This window comes from Spea bombifrons, chromosome 4, assembly GCF_027358695.1.
Source record: "Spea bombifrons isolate aSpeBom1 chromosome 4, aSpeBom1.2.pri, whole genome shotgun sequence".
Lineage (NCBI taxonomy): Eukaryota > Metazoa > Chordata > Amphibia > Anura > Pelobatidae > Spea > Spea bombifrons.
In genome coordinates, this window is record NC_071090.1 from 61563555 (window position 1) to 61587053 (window position 23499).

The following is a 23499-nucleotide window of genomic DNA, read 5'->3' on the forward strand; positions in this document are numbered from 1 at the left end:
AAAATTTACAAATTCATATGTCACGGAACAAGGGCTGTAGAGAACTGTTCTTTGTGTTGGAATTGTTTCCCTGTTCCCACAGGAGTATAACCATGCCGTTCTGTTACCAGCTGTTCTGGTAGCCTAGGCTAGAATGTGTTCTCACTGTTACCAATATAGGCTTCATATGCAATTTATATCAGCTGCATATACATGGGCATCCACACTATAGGGCAAAAAGGAGCACTTTCCACCCCCTTAGAAATTACCTTACATGCTACTCTATTCTACTTGTTTCCTGGCCCTTGGACTGGGCTAATAATTGGCATTTATATCATTATATCATGTGATGTGCATGGTTTGCCCTAAAGTAGCCATATATGAATAGCTTAACATCCTGAAAAGAGCGTAAGCTGTAAAAAGTGAACACATATTACCCTGGCATCACATGGAAAATGTCTCTTGACCCCTGGTATATAGATATGAATGTATATGGAATATATAAATTCCCTGAATATATATTTTAGGGTATTGTTTTTTAAGTGTAGATCAACACTTATTTTCCATCTCACCAATGTCCACTATATCGGTATCTTAAAGCCCACAGCACTGCTTTTGTGTGTCCTATTTTACCGTTACTATTACAGACTAGTGATTTATAAGGGCCAGAGGTACTATATATATTGCTTTGGATTCCTCTTTGATTTGAAACATCAATATCTTTAAATGAATTCAGTGGCACTGTTGTGCAATCCTAGCTTTGATAAGACGGGAACTGTGAACATAAATTAGATTTATGTTTAATTCATAAGGTGTACTACTCCCTTGAATAGGCAGAAGTTAGGTTAAAGGTGCCATAAATACATTTTGCTGCTCCTTTTGTGATTACATTCAAAAGATATATTCATACATTCTCTGTGTACAAATGTGAAATTGGGGTTTCATCTAGTTTTGTGATATAGAAGGCATGCTCATCGACCATTTATAAAAACTACATACGGTCTGAAAGTGAACATGCTTTCATATGTTGACTCTTTGCCTGCATAACCTAAAGGTGCTGTTCACCAAAGCCAAAGCATTAATATGGCAGTCTATTGTGTTAATGATAAACCATATGTGTCGTTTTACTTATTCATTCGAAAGTTTAATCACCTAAAAACCATACAAAAACATTTAAGAGGCTTTTTCTATTTCTAAGTCAACAGCCTATCTGTGCCTGTTTTAATGTCATATAACGATTAAGTGTTTGTGGCACAAGCGATGAATGAGGCAGAATTTTACATCATTAAATACTTATTTCTGGGAAGATTGTGGGCATTCAACAGTGCTAGGAATTACATTTCTAATGTTGACTTTACATAGAAAAGTGTTACATTCAGCACATCGAAAAAAAGGGAATAGGCATAATTCTACAGACTTGCAGAAAATATAGTTTTGCCGGAATAAAGTTAGGCTAGATATTGATAAATGCCACTGCTCTTTGTTTAATTACTTTGATTGCAAATTATCAAACGATGGTGGCTAAATGTATTTGTATTCCCAAAAAGCATTAAAAAGGTTGTGGTTCTGCATTTATATCAAGCATGAAAAGAAAGGCAAAGTGTATCTTCTTGTTGAAAAAGTTTGAACAAGAAATGGTCAGTTTTATTGATGCCAGCGGAAGATGAAACATACCAGTAATTTACCATATCAAACCACCTAATACCAGAATACTGGATGCAGAACAGAAAACATTTGCAGAATGACTCTTGAAACAGTTTCATTCCTTACCTTACACAGGTAAGGAATGAAAAAAAATGGCACGGCTATATATATATATATTTAAGAGATTTACTAAAGTAGAAGACAATGGCGTCTTAGTATCTTTGTGGCTAAGAGTAGAAAATCTATATGATGCATAAAGTGGATCAACTAGCATTATCTCATCAGTTTCCTGTGCTGAATTCCTATACGTACACCTTACCCCTTTACAATGGATGCCTGAACCAATTAATGACAATAAACTTACAATATGAGGATAACTTATTGGGGAGGAATAAACATGCGGATTCTTTGAACAGGAAATGAAGGTATCTGGTGTACATGTGAATAGGTTTAAATAAATATTGCCAATTTTACTCTGCTAATGTGATACCATGATTTCATGTATAGAACTATGAACTGTAGCATTCGGTAATAGTTACAGATCTGCTTTGGCCTCATCTACAGTCTTATAGATAATGGCTCTTAGAAGTTGGAAATCTAACTAGACTTTTTCTGTCATTGCCTTTTCCTCCATTGAAATGTCAAAATACAGTTTATAGTCTTCGGGTGCTTATTTATTACAGACACACATTAATGTCTGTTTGTTTTGTAAATGTGCAAAGCACTGCAATCGTTTGGAAAATAAATCTGTTTCATCAGCTTCAGACAAAATTAGGTGAGAGAAAAAACTATAAATATCAGCAGTGACACTGGTTCAGTTGCTTTTTTATGTATTTTTCAAGGCTATGTTTTGATTAAACAACTCTAGTATCCTTTGGGAGAAAAATTGGATCCTAAACTATCTGAAAAGCAAACACATGTGGCATAATAAAACTACTAGTATTTACTACTACTAGTAAAGTGGAATTAGGCATATACAATGGGCTTGCTACGTTGAGGCATGTCTTCACTAAAGTCATAATGAAGTTCGGATTACCTTGTGCATCTTGTTGTCCTCTGTCGATTACCACGGTACTGGTTGACATGTTCTTACCTGCATATCTAGGTAACTATCATACCACATTCAGTGGCCTAAGCTGACTTGCCCTAGGGTAGCAGGTATAGGGGTGACAGGCCCTCTGCCACAACAGGATGCCTATCTCCTTACTGGGAAACAGGCTCCCTGTAGTGCCACTGCTCAATATGACATTATGACATTATTGACATTATGAGGGACTGTGTCAATTCGGCACGTTGTCCACAGTTTACTACCACTTAATACTACTCATCCTTAAAAGGCAGAATGCTGGGATATGACATCATATCCTAACACTTAGCAGGAATGGTGGCGCAGAGGGGGCAGCTGGTTAGGCACAAGGCAGCGCAGAAGATAAACAAACCATAGTTGTCAAAGATAGTGAACCTTTTTATATGCTGTACACCTGTGCTTTTCCCAATAATAATGATACTCCAATATTTTTTATTTTAGTAAATCAGTAAAAACTGTCCTGGACAGGACAGTCAAGGTACGCTCTGGCCTCCTATGCACTTTAATGCATATGATAGCTGAGTGCTTCCTGACAATTTTTTTTATCCAAATGCATAGGGAGATGTGTCAAAAATCTCTTTGTATTTTATCTTTCTCCCCGTTCAAGATACTTTGCATTTTCAAACCAAACCAAAAGGTTGGATGTCTTGACCTCTTAGGCCCAGAGTCCTAATTCTCAACAGGAGCCATCAACGTGGGTAAGAGCGTGGGCCACAGCTTTATTAACTCCCCATGCCAGTATAACCGTAACATAATAACATGACACACTAACCAATAACAACTCACCAGCTGTTAGACCTAATCCCAACAGACGGTTCCAAAACCATTAACACCAAGACTTCTGGCCCAGTGAGTGCCATCAGCCGTCCGTTGTGCCCACCTCCCCAAGCCCATACGGGCACTGCATCCAGGTAACACCACTTCTCCGCTGTCCCAGGTGGGGAATCTTCCGCTGTTGTGACTATAAACACACTGGCCTGGCCCAGTAGTCATATACGCATCTTTCCTTAAGTCCATGGGAGGCCCTTTCTAGCAAACACAGACATTCAGGGTTTTAATTGTTAGTGTAGGTAATATTGATCCAGGGAAGAATCTGATTGTCTGTGGAGTCCTTCATGGACAATATTGGGTACAATTGCCCTTGACTCCTTCTTAACCAAGGAGAGACTGTGTAGTGCCCTTTTTCCCATCCTATGTGCATTGAGGTACAGAATACTGCATAAGTATAACATAACTAAGGTTTATGGCATAATAATGCTGCATTAACTCACTGTTACCAATGGTTTTGCAAAGATCCAAAATCAGCCACACATGCTCTTGTACAGTCAGCCTTCATTTATTATACAGAGAGCCCACTACCTAAATGTCATTTCTGAATGGTATGCAAAAAAATGCCCTTCCCAAGGAAGTCCTTCATTTGACAAGGACATTTGGTGGGACAAGATAACCGAAAATAGAATGTGCTATTAGACTGCCCTGGGAGAACTTGCTTCAGTACAGATAAACTACCATCCAAGCCCTTTGTATCCCCCAGTCATTTGCTACAGTAATTTATTATATTTTGAAGGACATCATTAAAGACCTGCAACCAACACTGATTAAAGATGAAATCTGGAAATATAAAACAAAAACATATAATAGTTATAGTGACAAATCTAGATACATGTTTCATTATGTCTAAGCTGGGGAAAAAAAGAAAGAAAACCAAAATATACATATTTTATTGTATTTCGGCCTCTGAAAGCAGCATATCAAGTTAACATCCTGAAAATGACAAAAATCTGCTTTTTGTGATGCAAACCTAATACATACAGTTTAGAGTGTTTGCCACCAAATTAAGACATTATTTTTATATATTTTGCAGCTATACAGTATATATATATATATATATATATATATATATATATATATATAAATCATTATTTTAATATATTTTGCAGCTATGTATGTAGGGTTTATTGGGCTTGTGCTTCTCCTAAAAGTTGCACTTATGTTGCACTAATGTGATGTAATCTTTATGTGTAACAAAATCTAGAAAATAGTTTCCCCCCAAAAAAATATAAATGTCATTTGAACATGAAGATTAGGATGTCCTAGATTTCATGTTGCATCTCGTTCGTGAAACAGTGAACATTTCTTTGGCATTATGATCATTTGTTACCTGGCAACATAATTGAGTATGTATTTTTATATTAGTCAGTGGCTCAATCAAGACACACAGTTACAGTGGAACATCTGTTACTTGTTTTTTAATTGTTGATCCTCCTCTACTTTTATAGAATATTGTGGATTCATCTTTTTTATAGAGACAGTGGAAATACAATAGTGTTTTGTTTGACCTTAAACCTTATTGTACATCTATAACGGGTTAGTTTACAAGTAAATAGAGTCTTTAGTTGAAGTTAATACCTTTTTATTGGGCCAACCTAGAAAGAGATGTAAAGTTACATAGGTTGTCCAGAACATTTATTCCAGATGGAATAAATGGTTGAAAGAAGAAGGCATCTAAAATGTTATTCATACCCCTTTCACTGCTTCCAAATGTTCAAGTTTTTGTATTAGTTAATGCGAAAGAAAAACAGTTTCAAGTCTAATAATATTTTGGCCTAGATCAATATGTTTTCCGTAATTAATTTGTTATAACCCCACATTCCAGCTTTGTATGAGAAATATGTTTCTGAAAGTATCGGCAAAGTCTGCCAACACAAAGGCACTTGCTGGCAATTCTGTCTTTTTATGAAATGTACAATAGGGACAAAAAAAGTATAAATTGGTGATAACTTAACATGACGTAAATACTTTTTGTCACCCCCCCGAACACGAAACAGGTCTAGACCATTAACCCCTTAATGACAAAGCCTGTACATGTACGGGCTCAAAATGCATTGTTTTCAATGGGTTTAGGGACCGCCCATTGTCCTTAAGGGGTTAACACTAAACTTGTATTGTACTGTCCAGCAACAGATGTTATATCTGAATGCTTTGGTTATACTCCTGAATGTAATTTTACATTTGGGCACAACTCCTAAAGCATAGAAGATGCAAAACAAGTTTTCTTTAATTGCTAAGTGAAAGTTCTGTGACTAATTTGTCATCAGTCGGAAGTATTTTTTTATTTTATTATGTTTTATTGGTTTTGTTTACTGGAAATGAAAGTACACAGGGAAGCAACAGAGGCTTCTGGGCTGCTGTCCAGATCATCAATCAGTACTTTGGCTACATTTACCACATTTGCTGGGACCTGGACTCCAATAAGCTTATGTACTTTTATAAATATGGGGAGGGAACATGCTTTGAGGTGCTCATAATTATATGCCTTTATCCATCATGTTCTGTGATTCATTGCTTTTATGATCAACATAAAATAGGAAATCATCATATTTCATTCCCTAGCAGGTTTTTTTTTCTGATAAATAATGGTTCGTGCTAATGATACATTTATGTCTTGCTGCAGGTAAATGTAGTGAAAGGGTCGCGAATAAAAAATGAAAATAACAATGTTTATGCCAAGAATAATACACAAAAGGTTTGATAAATGCATTTCAAGGATTTTGGTTTTCGAAATTATGTTTCATTGTCCAAAATCTTTGGCGAGAAAAGTAAGCCAAGCACAGCATTTATTGTGGTCAAATACTTCAGCACTTATGGACAGGTAGCACACAGAAGAAAATATGTCCATGACTGCTGAGGAACCAATTTCCTTAGTCCCCCACTAGACCAACTAGTAAATGGGCTAATAGGTTTAAAAAATTGCCCTTCAGTATTCACACACACAGAGAGAGTTGTGTTTCCAGGTATAATCATAGGGTTTTCTTCTACAGCTGGTAGCTTATGAGCTACATCTTTCTCTCAGACTGTCACAGGGCAGCTCGTGCTACACCTTAACCCCTAACAATAAAGAGACATATATACACCGTGTGTATAGTTAAGTAGAGCTGTATCTCTCTTAACCTATCTTAACCTAGTTTAACCAACTCCATTTGTTCTATAGCATATCTTGAAATTCTTTATTAAACATAACTAGCTCCCATTAAAAGAAATCTTGGCAGTCTTTTAGGTAAATCCTCTTCTAGGGACTATTTTAACAGGAAAATTACCAGTACTCTCACATAGAACTAAATTAAAACTTTTCTTACTGTGTTCTAGACTGGAACACAAATACTGTGACTGGGGAAACACAAATACAGGATTTAGTCATGCACTTTCCTTTACCACCTCTCGAGCAGCAGATCTGCTCATCCAGTGTGGCCAACGGCTGAATAAATGCTATGAGTATGATGAAATTATGTGCTAATGGTTTTTTCGCTTTGTTAGAGCAGGTGTTAGAGATATCAATAACGTTAAGGATCACACACCATGATATTGACTATTTTGTAAAATAAATCAAGCTATCAAACCTACATCTGAGACCTATGCAAAATATGATATTAAATTGATGTTATCATAACATCTTCTTTTCTCCATTTACAAATTTGCAGTATTATTGATATGTATAAATGACGCACGATTTTGTTTGTAATGATAATTACCCATATGGTAATTGTAGGGAAAACATAATGTTGAGCATAGTAAATACATACACTGTTATCCCAGATGGTGCTATGTTCTTGGCTATGACACAAAAGTACAGTTTTCCAAGGGAAGCTTGGTTAGTACGTGATATGTGTACGCAAGGTACCAATGCTTGATTAAACTTGCCTACTCCATAGTATGGCAGGATGGACTGTGTAAAAAAAATAATCTATACCTTTTCTATGTTTAAATGTATAGTAATGAATGAGCAGTAATTAATACTGATGCACGAATTGTATCATATACAGGGAACACCTAGGGTTTCCAAACCACTACTAAATAAAGACTGACTTCCGAAACACAGATATTGTATGATTGTGAACCAGAAGTGAGCCAGTTTCTCACATGGCTTCTCTTGTTTTATAAATCTTAGCCATTAGCTTTCAAGTATTTTTAATGCCATCAGACCCACATGATTTTTTAGGAATTTGGAATCTTACAGTTTTCTAATTAAGTATGAATCAGTGTCAATATTTGCTTTTGAGTGTCTGTATGCAATTTCATTCTTTTCATGTTTTTAATGTATTTAAAGTGTTACGTGTCCCCATAGCTTCTTTCCCATTGATTTGAAAAGTGTCAGGTTTCTTTGTCTCAAATGTATTTGATGATCTTAAATATACGGGCAAAAATGAATCCACTTTAGGAGTTCCTACACGCTGCACATCTCATTGAATCGCTGTAAGGGCAGGGCTTTGATGGTTTCAATGTAGCATTTTCTGTAAATGTGTACAGTAGGGTGTCAGTTGTTGTATAAAGTCTAGTCAGGCTGTTAAATATTTTTTAAGGTTTAGTTAGGTCATTGAATTGAGCCCAAAGTTCTTACCTGACTAAGCCTGGAGGGCACCATTTAATGGCTCATGCCTACCATCCAAAAGGTGCTATTAAATTTTGATAATGCTTTTAACTGAAAATAAATCAGAGAAATAACATCAATTACATTATTAATGCATTTGATTTGTTACTTATTTCTTCAGTCATTTCTTATTTTAGACACTGTAAATATAACATTTAAGGTAGAAAAAAAATAGGTGGAGAAAAGAAGATTGTAATATTAGTATTATTTTTTAAATATTAATATTGCTGTTGATTCATCTCCACTTGTTAAATAGTTGTATGTCAGCAGATTATGCATTATGTTATTGTGTTTGACCATGCCAGCAGCTTTACAATATAAAATGTCACAGATTCATGCAAATAATTGACGGTTTTTATCCTAATTATGTGAAACAGTTTGTGACAGTGAATTAAGAGATTATGAAGGTAATTGGACTCAGCAATATATAGCTAAAAGCAAATCTTTAGAATAATGTGACCTGACAAGAGTTATATTAAATGTACATTTATTAACTTAATTAAACTCTTCCATAGAATGTCACTCAAGATAAGCAATGCACTCTTAATCAAAAGCAACATTCGCTTGTAATTTTATTAAAATAAATTAAATATTAGTAAAAATGAATATTATATATTGACTATGTTGTATCACTGTTATTAGAACCCAGATAACAAGTATTGTGAATTTTAAACACCACAATTGATCTGCTTTATAACTAAATAATACACCTTTCATTTTCTGGTAGTAAATGCAAAGGAAAACAATAAATGGTCTACATTTTTAATAGTGTATCTTAAAAATATCTAACCATCATTATCTGATGTCAAACCTATTGTGCCATATTTCCCTAGCTTGATATCATTGCTCCTAATACACATACCCTAATATTTCTGTGGTCAGATTAAGTCACTTAAGGCCCTTGAGCAATTAGACAAAAAGCCCTCACAACAATTGCTCCACCGTAAATCCGGCCCAGTCTTCAATCTGGTTAAAGCTTTTTCTTAAACATGTGTTTGAATTGGCATCTTGGTTTACTTTGAAATAAAATGCTTATCTTAACAGAGATGTCCTATAAACATAGTGAAGGGGTTCATCAAATTTTGTTGAAACTGCCTATGGTCTACAGGAGACACTTGCTGTGACAGAAAGTGTTTAAAAATACTTCCCTCCAAAATCCTTTCATTCTGCCTCCAAAAAAGCATCATATATTTATTATTGTTTTTGACACTGTGAGTCAAATGCTCTATTGGTGTTTAAGAGCCCCTGCAATTAGGTCAGGACAAAGATGGGGGTAAATTGTGCCAGGATAGATTGATTGGCGTAAAATGTGGTCACCAAGGGATGCATATAACATGATGGGATTTATAGGGATATCATTCTGACAGTTTCAGCAATCCAAATGTGCACAGAAATGCCCATTACATTTTCATTATTGAAATAATCTAATAATATTAATAATCTTTTGTATGTGGTATTTTCATCATTACATTTAAAAAAAAAATCATCTGCTTCAGTGACAGTTGTGTGTTTCATGCTTTCCTATATATATGTCTTTCACTGTGGTGCTATGTCACAAAAAATGGAATCAGGAATCACATATAAGCTTAGACTAGGGAACCTCATGTAGGACCATTCTCAATATCTTTGACGCAATGCATGTTAGAGGACTATGTCGGGACCCTACAAAAACAGGGAAACCTGTCATATCAACTGTCTGCATTGTGTTCTACATAGTGGTCAATTTAAACAATGAAATGACATCAGTAGTTTTTAGAGATTCTGAGGCAGTAGGCTGGCACATTGGTCAAGGTGAGTATTCCTTCTTCTGCTAACAAATTGGAAAGATTTGTGTTGCAAAAACTGTAATTGTATTGTTCTCCAAACATTGCAGAAGCTTCTTCACTCTTTCAAGGTTGTTAGCAGTCCAATTAGCATCAATATTTGGGATCATCTTTAACGATACCAAGAGCTATAAATTAGGGCAAATAATATAAATATTCAGGCATTCCATGTAGTTTATTGCCTCAAATAAACTCCTACTCCTGCTAGTATAGAATGAAGCTGACAGCTTTGGGTTGAAAAAAAAAAACCCCTAGAGGTTGACATTGCAGACTATAGACTTACAGAAGTCAGAAGAGAGGTCTCATGAGGTTTCCTAGATATTGAAATGAGCCTTTTTTCAAGTCATGTTCAGAAAAGAAATGATCAGGTATTTGGCATCGTGTCAACATTGAAATTAAACTTGCTATTTTTGAAGATTGTTCTCATTATGACCTTCACAGTATTTTTTTAAGGTATACAGGATAACGTGGCATAGGTATGAATTTATTGAAGGTGAAATGAACAGCATATAAACCATGCCCTCGAAAAAGCTGCTTGCAGATATATTTATCTTCCTAGGAGTGTTATTAATTATTTTGTTGATCCTCGCTGTCATATTAATAAAGCAACATGCCTTCATGCCACCTGTACAGGAAAAAAATGCCACTATATATATATATATATATATATTAGTATATATGACTGTTCAAAAGTTTTCGGCCCTTGTTTTTGAAAGAAAAACAAATGATGTATATTAAAATAACATCAAAGGGATCAGGAATACAGTTTTCACATTGCTAATATTGTACATGACTATTACAACTGGAAATGGCTGATTTTGAATGGACTACCTTCATATGTGTACAGAGGCCCTTTATCACTCTCGTCACTCCTGTGTTCCCAAGGCACGTTCTGTTCGCTCATCCAGGTTTAAGTTTAAAAGGCTTTTTGATCGTTAGAAAGCTTTTGCAATTACAGTTTTGTTACAAGTGTAACAGCATCTTTAAGGTAAATCTTTTTTCAGTGCTAATGTTACACAGTATATTAATAACAAATGTCATTATTTTCCTTTATAAACCTGTTTTACATTTAATTTATCATCAGTACATTTCCCTGTGTCTACAAGTAGATAAACTTGGTTTAAAAAAAAAAAATGAGTAGGGCGATGTCACTTACTCATATCTGGGATACCTATCATAGGCCCTGCAGTATTATCTGCTAAGCATAAAGTGGATCTGGGGGTGGGGGAGAATGCTAACATTTAGAGCTAAGCAAATTAGTGATTAACTCGAAGAAAGTCAGGAGGGAAAGGTGGAAATTTGGGGAACCAAGACATTGCCCTAAGCAGAAGTTTGCCCATTGCCCCAAGCAGAAGTTTGCCCATTACTCTAAGCAGAAGTTTGCCCATTGCTCTAAGCAAACGTTTGCCCATTGCTCTAAGCAGAAGTTTAACCATTCCTTTAAGCAAAGGTTTGCCGAGACAGCCTCAAGAAAGTATATGTGATATCACAATGTTGTCATAAGGAGTCATCAGAGGCACATATTCTTCTTAATACATTATTGGAGGTTGAGGAGATCTTTCATAATCCTAGTTGATGACAGGAAAATGAGCAGGGAAACATAGAAAACATAGTTAAACTGTATACAAGATAACACCAGTAAACCCATTGCACTCATAACAATGACTTCCTTTTTTGTGTTGCAGGGCTACAGCGACACACAGGGGTCAAGTGATATTCAAGGATGCCCTGGCACAGCAGCTATGTGAGCACGGTGGTAAGTTACGTTACATTAAAATCTAATATCTGTTTTGTTTTCCCTGGACCTTTTAATATCTGTCATTGTAAGGCAGTATTTTAGTGATCAAAGAAGACAACAGCTCATCTTTTTGTAAACGCTTAAGGCATTTGTCCTTTTATAATTCTCATGGTTGTTAACTTTCATGTCTACTAATGAGGGACCATGGGACTTCAGCTTTAAGACCAGCAAGAAAAAAAGTAAAGTTAGTGTTAATGTTTACTGGTTATCACCTTGTAATATGAAAACATGGTTAAGCTGTGTTCACATAGTAAATATTTAATCATAATATACATAAATGCCAGAATAAATATAAAGAATATCTACATATTTATGAAGAGTAAACATGGCCTCCTAGTCATCATATTGATAAATTGATTCTCTGGAGGCATGTAGTAAAGAAACACAAGACCCTTTGTACAAAAATGTTAGCTGCTTAATATACTCTCTGCTACTTTTAATAAACAATGCTTTCGTATTTGGCTTATACATTTGCACAAATGTAGGAAAAAATAGAGATATTTATACAAATACTTGATGCCTGCAAAGCATTTACAAATGTGCTTAGCATGTAGACAAACACAGTCTTGATAATAATTTAGTGAATTTTTCCACCACATTACATTTTAGTTTTTGGGATCAGAAAGACAGCACTAAAACCATCATCAGGCTTACCTCATACTATTACCCAAAGACAAAGAAAGAAGACTTTGAGCCCTTATTAATGCTTGCATTCCCCTCAGGGTCACATCCACTCTTTATTCCAAAACAGTGAATGATTACAGTTCTTGGGGCCAAATTGTCCTCAACTCATTCTGAAATCTGCAAGCCTTGAGTAAGGAAAATAATTTAAATGTCTGATGGGCCACATCAAAGCTGGTTCTAAAAAATAAATCAAATGCTAATTAAAGTGTGTCTAATGCAAAGCTCATTATGTAAGACTAACAGTAGGTGCAACGTAGACATTAGACCTTTTGATTAAGCTTTTAATTAAAAGGAGGACTCAGCATCCAAATCACTTGGTATTGGTGTGTGCGTGTGTTTAATCACTTTCATTTTGCATATGAGGTAAGCCTTTAACTATGTCTGTTTAGACGAAACATGCTAGGTGTGTTATTGTATAGCACGGTGTTGGAATGTACATTGATGATTAATGGTTACGTTCAATATTTATCTAGTTATCCAACCTGCTTTTGTGTTGTCTGGTGTGTCCAATATATTTTTTAACTTTGTTCAGCTTAGGCATGCTTGTCTAACTGGAAGTTAGAGCTAAAAAGCTCACAATCTCTTTTTAATGACATTGTACATTCAGCAGAGTCAAGGAAAAGTAATGCTTTGTTTTCCGGGATCAGTGATATACACTAGTATGCTTCACTATTCCCTGTATGTATGCAATCCATGCATTTTGAGTTTTGATCCAGGCTTGGTTACTTACCCTGCTGCTCTCCCCAGATATACGGAGAGAGACTATTAATTATTTTCTGATTCTAAGTATCTAAATGACAAACCTAACACATTTTATTATGATAGTGAAAGCTGTTGGTATTATTGTTCTTAATATGTATCTATATAGATCAATAAATGACCTGCAACTACAACCATTAAGCTCATTAACTGTAAATATGGAACAAATATCCCTCAGACTTAATACTGTAGCCAGGGCTAAAAACGTGTTTGTCTGTTTCTTAGTGGTTTACTATTCAAACAAAACATTTTTTATTTATTTTTTTACGTATGGAGCACACTACATCAAACTCTTTTATGGAGGATAACTCCACTGGCATCACTACTAGCAGAAACATTCAAAATCCAAACTTTTTACTTTAAGTGCTGTCTCAGCACAAACCCACAGACAACTTTCAGCCAAAACGATTCACAAATGTAGACACATATACCATTTATAAATGGATTGATTAATTAATTGAATCTATAAGTTGATTATCATTATTCATTATGTATTTTTGTATGTATTTATTATATTTATCTCTCCCAATCACTGTACATACATTGTATACATTTTCCCTGCCTCTGCCATAAAATTAAAAGAAATAGATTGGTGTTCTTTGTTAATGTCAATGGCAGCAGTTACTAAGAGTGGTCAAATGCAACAGTTACCAAAAGTAACAATTTAGCTAGCATCGGTTTTAGTATTAGTTTCCCTGGTGCGCAGCTAGTTTTATTAAAATCTATTAAACCCCGATACAATTAAATCACAAATAACTTAGTTTCAACAAAGCGGTTGCTTTACAGACTATTCAAAAGGAGCTCAAAACAGTGTGGGAGATGTATATTATATAACGTTAACGATCATCATCATTGCTGCTGAAACTTCTAGCTGTAGCAACCACCATCACACATTGAATTTAATAAAGGAATTAATCTCATGGAGGTAAAATAAAACTTAATTTGAGAACTCATTAAATTGTATTTTTTTATGACTTCTATATAATTTACAATATTAAGATAAAGAAGTTTAATCAGACTTCCAAGTTAAGACAAGGAGGACCTTAGGCAACATTTCCAGAATTTTCAAATGATGAAGCTTTAAAAGAAAAAAAAATCAAATACTGCAGTCTCTTGAAGGTAACATCAATTATAATTATATAATTATAATAATATAACAATGATGTGTGTTAGTCACGTCAAGTCTTAAAGAAAACCATGACTAAGAGTTTATTTTATGGCATTTTTTCCAAAGAAAGTTCTTTTGATTTGATAGTTTAAGGTGGTTATATAATAAAAACATCGTTTTCAAAGACTTCATTCAAAGATTTCATTTTATCTTTTCAGCTCCAACAGAAGCCCCTTTACGTCCAAATTTAGGTAAGCTGCCATCAATTACATTTTGAACTTTTTTAAGAGTTATGCAGTCATACTTTATCACTTGGATCTGTGCCACCAACACATTCTACGGAACCAAAACATAACTTTTCCCCCAAAACATTTGCTGACAAAATGGTCTACCTAATAATGAACAAGATATGGTGCTAGCTTTCCTCTGTTACTCTTCTCATGATGATGATGTTGTTAATGTCTTGAATAGGTCAAACGGTACTATACTTTTCAATATGCTATTCCATCTGCCATAAAACAGATCATATTTGGTCATAGTGGGTCAGCAGTCTTGTTTCATGCCACTAAAGATAATTCTCCCTATAAAGGAATAGAAGGGGGAATGAGGAGAAGAGAAGACGTTCTGAAACAGTAGGGTAGTACAACGAGTGAAACAGTGCTTAGAGCACCTGTGGTAGGTTGTAGACCCTGAAGCAGATGCATGTCCTAGGTACCAGTATTAATGAAGGCAGCTGTGGCCTCACTGAGGAGGTGTGTTACCTAAAAAGAAAAAAAATGTAAGGAAATGCCCTGTTCTTCTTAATTAACATGTTTGTGTATCCACAAAAGTGTATTTAAAAACAGGACCCCAGGTGAGCTCTGCAACAGTAACATGCCCTCCTCTATATGGTGCATGGACTTCTAGGTACTAAGCATTTAGCTGTCTGTTATTAGCTGGCACTCAACAGATTTTTAATATACTTCTTAGTTACCATATCTTGAATACCCTACACAGTAACTGTCAATTTAATATTTCGTAGTGCTCATGTTACTGTTTTCTATACATTTTATAAATAGCGAATAGATAGAAGAATGTGATTCCCCCCATTACAAACTCAGTTCCTTGTGGCTTACAGGAAACTTAACAAGAAAAGGCTTTTTTTCTATCTACCTACCACTATCTATCTATCTGTCTATCTATCTATCTATCTATATCATATTATAATTATTATTATTAAATATCCATGCATTTCTTTTCAGCTGAAATTCACAAAGATGGTATCATTTTGAGAGACGACTTTGACTCCTTCAAGCAGGAACTTAATCCAAACATTTGGTATGTGACAGCTTTTTACCTTTGTAACAAATGTCAGCCTTAGTTCAAATAATTCGCCAGAAACATTGTGCAATGTTGGTACAGGTTTTCTTGGCATCTAAATCCCAACATGGAGACATCAGTAGCTTCATTTCATGTTGGAAAAGGTGACATGGTAGCAACCCCCGCTGCCATCAAAAGCTCCTTTTTTTAGTTATGACTTGTTTGGGCCAGTAGCAGAAAAATAGAAACATTTACATGTTTATAATGTGGGCTTCCTTTTGAGGTACAAAGTTTACTGTTTTGATTTCATTTTAGCCAAAATACATGACCTACTAGAAGGAAAGAACACTATGAGCTCTTGTTCATCACGTCCCATTTTTAGTTACAAATAGTAAAAGTATTTAGAAAATTCTCCCGGTCCACTTATGTGTGTTCTGCGTTGCATTGCTGACACTTGGAACTGCAAGAAAATGAAAGTGTGAAAGATATATGAGAGGCAGCAGATGTTTCCCGTTCATTACAATGCTGGATGAGATACGGTGCAAAAAGGTAACATCCTGGCAACCAGGCATGGATATTAGAAGATAAGCAAGACAAGTGTCAATGGATTCAGTGACATGTAGAGTTGGATACACAGTGCCGTTTGGAGGTCATACATATTTTAAAGCCAGTTGGACTACTGTATAAACATTCAGGGATGAAGAATAAAAAAACAAAGGCTTTAAACTCCAAGACTGGCAATAGTAATGACTTAACATTTATGCTTCATGTCTAGGCAAGTTAGTGTGTCTCATCCGTAAACATTATATTAAGCAGCTGGTGAAAGACCCAGCTCACATCACAGAGGTTTACATTTTAAAGCCCAGTGAATGAGAAAATGATTTCATGAAATCTCTCTGATTCCTATGATATTCTCTGAAGCACTCTCATCAAATAGAGGGGTTTATTCAGTAATGTGGGAGCTTGTAGATGAGGTTCATGGAAATCAGCAGTTTTAAGCCACCAACTCCATTGTAATGAAGGCCCAAACTTTGCAGGTTCCTTCTGTAAGAAGGACTGAAACAGTCATTCATAATTGAAAGGATTCTTGAAAATGACCTCGCACATTCAGCTTACACATAATATAGAATATATAGAATCATTTTTTCCAGGGCACATATGTGCTGGTCAGCAACCTGCAAAAAGTATATGTATTCTGAAAAAAATGCCTGATGTGGTTACCCAAAAAGAGCACTGTGTCCATTAAATAATAGGTTCTCTTTGAAAGATGCGTCCTTTCCTTGGGACTCTAGTGCAATCCCTAGTCTGCCATGCAAACTTGTAATTAGTCTCCAAACAGAGAGTAGCTTCTTATTCTAACATTTAGTGAAGTATTCGAGCTCTTTGGGTACCATGAGTAAAAGGTAATACACTGCCAAGTCTGGCACATGCTTTTTGGCACTCAAGAGGGTAAAACACTTACTGCTGTGAACCATGAACCTCAGGCTACATTGGAGTATCTACAAAGTAGGGGTTATTAATGATAAGCCAGCTGGTGTCATGCCTCCTGAGGGTAAAAGCAGTCCCTTACTGTGATCGCTAGTCTCTGCCTGGTACACACTAGGGTTTAATTCATTAAACCATAGATTGCTCAATTTCATATTAAATATTTCTATGCATTATACAGTGCCAGCCCTGACTGACCATATATACCGTATTTGCTCGATTATAAGACGACCCTGATTATAAGACGACCCCCCAAAATCTGAATATTAACTTAGGAAAAAAAGAAAAAGCCTGAATATAAGACGACCCTAAAGGAAAAAAGTTTTACCAGTAAATGTTAATTCATGTAAACTATTTTTTTAATAAAAGCTATGATTGAGAAAAATATTTTTTTTTTGTTTTTATTTCTTGTATTTTCCAACCTGTCCCCCAGTTACGCACATCTGCCCCCAGGCTTGCCACACCAATATGGCACTGTGGCCCATGATATGCCTTTTAACCCTCTATATGCCACTGTGCCCCATGGTATGCCTTTTGACCCCCTATGTGCCACTCTGCCTCCAGAAATGCCTTATACCCCTATATCCCATTCTGGCATTTAGGGGGTTAAAATGCATATTATGGGGCAGAGTGGCATATAGGGAGGTATAAGGCATTCCAGGAGGCAGAGTGGCATTAAGGGAGTTAAAAGGCATTATATAGAGCACTCTGCCTCCAGAAATGCCTTATACCCCTATATGCCACTCTGGCATTTAGGGGGTTAAAAGGCATATTATGGGGCAGAGTGGCATATAGGGAGGTATAAGGCATTTCAGGAGGCAGAGTGCACTATTAAATGCCCCCTTAACGCCACTCTGCCTCCTGAAATGCCTTATACCTCCCTATATGCCACTCTGCCCCATAATATGCCTTTTAACCCCCTAAGTGCCAGAGTGGCATATAGGGGTGTAAGGCATTCCAGAAATGCCCTATACACACACACACACACACACACACACACACACACACACGCACGCACTTACTTACTTGTGCTTCCAATTTCCTGCTGTATTGCCGGGGCAGCGGGTTGACGTCTCATTCCGCGGCAGCCGGAAGGAGGTGGAGTTGGCAGCGGGGGTGTGTATGCGTCCGTCGCAAATACCTTCCCCGGCTGTCAGAGATCAGGAACTCTGGAACTCTGATCTCTGACAGTCGGGGAAGGTATTTGCGACGGACGCATACAAACCCCCGCTGCCAACTTCACCTCCGGAAGCACCGGTAAGTGTGTGTGGGGGGGGGGCGACGACAGGAGGATCCAGGTCCCCTGCAGCGGTGCGGGGGATCTGGATCTTAGTCTCCTAATCAGACCTCTATTTGAGGTCTGATTAGAAGACGACCCCGATTATAAGACGAGGGGTATTTTTCAGAGCATTTGCTCTGAAAAAAACCTCGTCTTATAATCGAGCAAATACGGTAATACATAGTTAAATCTTTTAAGAAATCACGCTTGGAAATAGGTATACATAATGCAGAGCCGGGGCTGGCCCTATTTCATGCATAGTTGATTCAGTGCAGAAGAAATGTTTTATCTTAGCTCTCTTGAAGCAGGTTTCTAGATGTGAATCTTAAATGTGAGATGAAGCATAGAAAGTGTTCAGCAAAGATTTCAGCAACATAACTGATTAAAAATTAGCTAGTGTTAACTAATTAGGGAATAACTTACATTTTCAACAGTTCCCATGTGTGATCTCTCTGCTAATATTCCTTTACTTTCCTAAATCCATACCTTGCGCTCACAAGTATGACGCCACTAAATACCTATTCCATATGAACCAGTTTCCCGTACTCATGTATATGTAACTATATGTACCAAGCATACTGCACTGCCCTGTTCCTATAGCTGTGTACTGTCCATAATTCCATCAGTATCCACAAAAATGCTCCTATATTGCTGCCTCTACTCAAATGTTTATACGTTGCCTGCATCACTGTTTTATACAAGTTGGGCACGTGTTGCTGTTAAGCAAGTGTCATCTTCCTCCCTGCGGTAAGGTTGCCCGAGTCTTTGAAAACCTTGTGTGTCTATCTGAATCCGGATGAAACATTAGCCTGGAACTAGATGTTAATTTGCCCTTGATGATGATCTGTTCCCAGCAGCACCACAGTAATAATGTTGGACGCATATTGAAAAGCTTTGAAAAGGCCCCTAATGAGTCTCAGGTGCAGCTTTCTAGCCCGAGGCCTCCCTGCAGTAGTCCTCATGCTGGAATGTCTCATGGCCTTCTTGCATACACATTACCAGCAGTTTTGTAGTGCCAGGAATTGATCGTGTATATTACATTACAACATATAGATATGTATAGTAACCACAAATTGGTTGTTAGGTATGTTGTAGATCACAGTAATTCTGTGCCTGTTAAAAGCATAAATAGAGGCAGCAAAGCCTTTCAGAATAAGAAATGGCCTTGCGCGCTGTTACAGGGATGGATAAGAGGTTGCACTCAGAGGGGCTGATTCATTCCCTTGGGTTAACGTGACTAACACCTGTAAATCCAACTCAGCAACTTGAACCTTCACAGACTAAAGTTGCCATTTGTATGGATTCAAGTGCATATGAGTAAAATGACGCAGATTGGGAGTCATCATCCAAACATGTAAAATATGAATGACATAAAATGAAAGCCCCCTACAGGATGCGATGGCTCACAGTGATGGGAGCAAAACAGTGAAATTATCACCCAGGAAGTCCCAAGTAAAGGCAGCAGCCGTTTACTGCATGAAATAACTATTTATAGTCTTTTTGTGTGCATTGTGGTTGTTTTAAGTGCTAATATTTTATAATGCTCTTTATTTTCCTGGCACATCCTCTGGATCTGCGGGTGTCATAGATTTTATTTTTGTTTGTGCAGGATGCAGTGCAGGAACTGTGGGGTTGGAGAACAATGTGGTGTGATTATGCATGGCAGCGCTGTCACATTCTGTGATCCTTACGGGGAAAGAGAATTGGTAAGTTGGTCTTTTCTTGTTGTGATGGGTGGAAACATTCAAGAAAAGGGCAGAACTACTGTTAGTCAACTAATAAAAGAATCACATCAAAAGTTATTTTTTTTTACCTTGCAACAAATAAGCCCGTAAATGTATTGTTTCAACCTGTCACAGCTTATCGTAGTGTCCGCTTGGCCAAGGATAGCATCATTTTTTTTTAAAAAAAAATAATAGAATGTGTACATTAGCTACATTGCTCTACGATCTAAATGTGGAATATCTGACAGGTACAGCCAAAACATCCACCGCAAAGGGAGGAAACAAGCCACGTTTCCCCATCATCCTGGCCTATAATTTAGTATCTTTGTGTGCATAACACATATAGCAGCATATTGCGCTTTCTTTTCCTGCTTTTCTATATGAATTGAGTAAATGAAGTGCGGAACGGGCTACTTCATGTCCCTGTCTTAAATGGAATGAGCACATATTCTTTCCTACTTATTCTGGTGTTTTAGTTGTTTTTTCACTGAGGTCTTGCACCCTTTGTTCATTGGGCCCTCTCGATCCATATATCTCAAGGTTAGCTCCTCCAGCTCTACATTATCTGTACTTCCAACTACATTTAACGTTATCACAAATGTATGTAATTTTCTTCTGATTCAATTTCAACTCCAAACGCAGCTTGAAGTACATCAAGTTCTTGTTACCAAATTATGTTTCATTGTAGCCGGGTGGACACTGCTCCCAATTTTTTAATCAGAGATCACTAGTGGTAGATTAGTCTATCCAGAATACTTATTTTTTCAGGAAGCAAAATAAATTGCAATTGTTTCCTACCAATTACCAAGACATTTAATGGTATACTAAAAACCATTGAATACCACCCAGCTTATATGAAGTATGTTATGGAGTAACCATATAAACAAAAAAGAAAACACTGGCAGGCTAAATGTTCTTTTTTTCATCCTTGATATACAGTAATTATTCAAACACTATTTTTCATGGATTTTCTACTGTCTTTTAATAACGTCTGATAACCAACATAATGGATTTACTGTTGCATGATCACAGATCGTCTGCAAATCGATTGAACTACTTTTAGTAAGGTGTGATCCTCGCAACACTGAAAAAATAGCTGGTTAAATTAAATTCAGCCATTATAAATATAATAATTATATAATATGCCTCTACACTACAGTATGTATTTACAGTATGATTTTAGACAGCAAAAAGAAACAACCAACAAACCCTTTTTCACATAATGGGAGCACATTGGTGAAAGAAAGAATCTATCATTTTCATCCAAGAGGAAAAATCCACAAGAACACATTTGGTTTTTTAATATAAATAAAAAAACTAGATTTGGTTTTCTAGTACAGTATTCACTGCCAAAAAGTATGAATAATTTACTTGATTAAAGTATTATTTTGTACACATTGCTATAAAAGGAAACGTAATCCTTGATAATCTTGACACTTTGGCCTTTAAATCTAAAACCCAATTTTTAGCAAAGATTCAGTGACGGAAACAACACTAGCTGAGCTTCCCCTTTAAATTATAGTAGCAAATACATGGAGGGATTCAGCAGACTCCCTCCTCCTATGCATTTGCCTTCCCTCCAACCCTCAGCTTCATGGCTTGAAGGATATATGTTTGACCGAACACATCTCCTGCTTGTCAGTGCACACGTGTGGTATACTAAAAGCAAACCGGGTCCAGCACTCACTAGTGCAAGCATTCCAAGTAGAAAGACCCCTGCTTACATGTGCAGAAAACACTCATATGGAATTCAATGAGAATGATTTATTGCCATTGATTGGTTGCTTTTACCGGCCAATAATGGCATGAAATTTGGACAGTGTTAGGGAATGCGTACTTTTAAGGTGATTTGAAATGTATTCTTTATTGTGGGCTGCCTGGGACACTAGACTGTCACTATTTTATTAATACCAATATTTCTTTTCAGACAACAGTGAACCTTAACACAAGCACAGCATCCATTCTGCAGTTCTCTATTGGTAAGTTTGGGGTACATGTTAACAAACAGTGCATCCGTTTTACACAATGTTTGACTAATAAAATACATGATTCATCACTCTTACATTGAATTAGAATTTTAAAGCTACTAACACATGGCATACATGCATTTAAAATAGCACAAAGTATGGTGCAGGATAAATGAACTGGCTAAACCCTGACCTTAAGAGGTCAAGGGGGAAGCTCTGGTAAGTCTATAGGTATGGTGGTCTATGCCTTAGCACATACATGTTCTCTCTTGCTTGGTAGAGACTGAAGTTTATATAATCTAATCTATAGATTATCAGCAGAAGCAGAGTGTTTGTATCTCTTGGGACTCAAAGCCCATTCGTAGCTTTACCCCCTCTGACCTCTATTATTTCTACACTTCATACAATACTGCAGTAACATATTGATGCAAGGTTCTACATTTTATATAACAAAATGATATGAAGGGTGCATTCAGGCTAGAAATAGCATTTTGTTTAAGTTCAGTTCTGGATATATATATATATATATATATAGATATAGATATATATATATCATATATCATATACTGTATCAAACTTTCATGTGTAGCACATAAACTTTGACTCAAACACTCTTAGATATGTTTAAATGTCTAAAAACCGTTACGTTTTAAATTCTGCGAACAATAGATGTAGTGACTCAATAAACCCAAAAGAATTCATTGCTTGAAATAACTAACGGTGATTTTGCATTGATGCAGAATTTTTGCAAATTAAAACAGTGGGAGATGTCTTAATCTTCCTCTCATTATGTGTCTATTCATTCTACTGTATAGAACAGAGCTTAGCTTCATCTTTCATGCTGTATGAATGTATTTGACAAACTAAGGATGAGGTTGATTGGTTATGAACGTGGCTCATCTAAGTAAAATAAATGAATATGATTAAAATTTGGAACCCTAGTGTGGTGCAAAGTATAAAGATGGACGGCAGATGTTCAGTTAGTGGAACACTGGCAGTGGCAGCAGATGGGCTCAAAGTAAACATGAATTGACTTTTCAACTGCCCTTCATTTGCTTCATTTATTTATATACAAAATCGAACAAGTTGACAGCGCTTTACCTCAAAATAGTACACACTTAATAAAAGCTTAAAAAATGGTTTCATTACCCTTCGGTTTTGCCTCATACAAGTCTTATAAACTTTTATAAATGATGGAACGTATTAAGCGTGGCATTATATGTATATCGTGACCAAACTCCTTTCAGGTTAAGGTCACAGCATGTGTAAGTTTTAAATTATTGTCTATGAAGCACCATTAATAGACAGTTACATTTAAAATGTGCAAGAAAAGTGTTGTGAAATATGGAAGGCCATCAAAAAAATGGATGCCTCACACCTTCTCTGTAGGCATAGCATAGCTGACAAGAGGCACACAGCCAATTAAACTAAAATTAAA

General features: G+C 36.3%; 1 protein-coding gene across 1 annotated transcript in view; it reads left to right on the forward strand.

Moving 5' to 3' along the window:
- Positions 1-23499, forward strand: part of RELN (reelin) — a 147038-nt gene that overhangs the window by 38575 nt on the left and 84964 nt on the right. The window contains exons 4-8 of the mRNA XM_053464229.1: positions 11644-11714; positions 14526-14558; positions 15549-15624; positions 19980-20076; positions 22022-22073. Coding sequence (XP_053320204.1) covers positions 11644-11714; positions 14526-14558; positions 15549-15624; positions 19980-20076; positions 22022-22073 — 329 coding nt within the window. The remainder of the gene's footprint in view (positions 1-11643; positions 11715-14525; positions 14559-15548; positions 15625-19979; positions 20077-22021; positions 22074-23499) is intronic.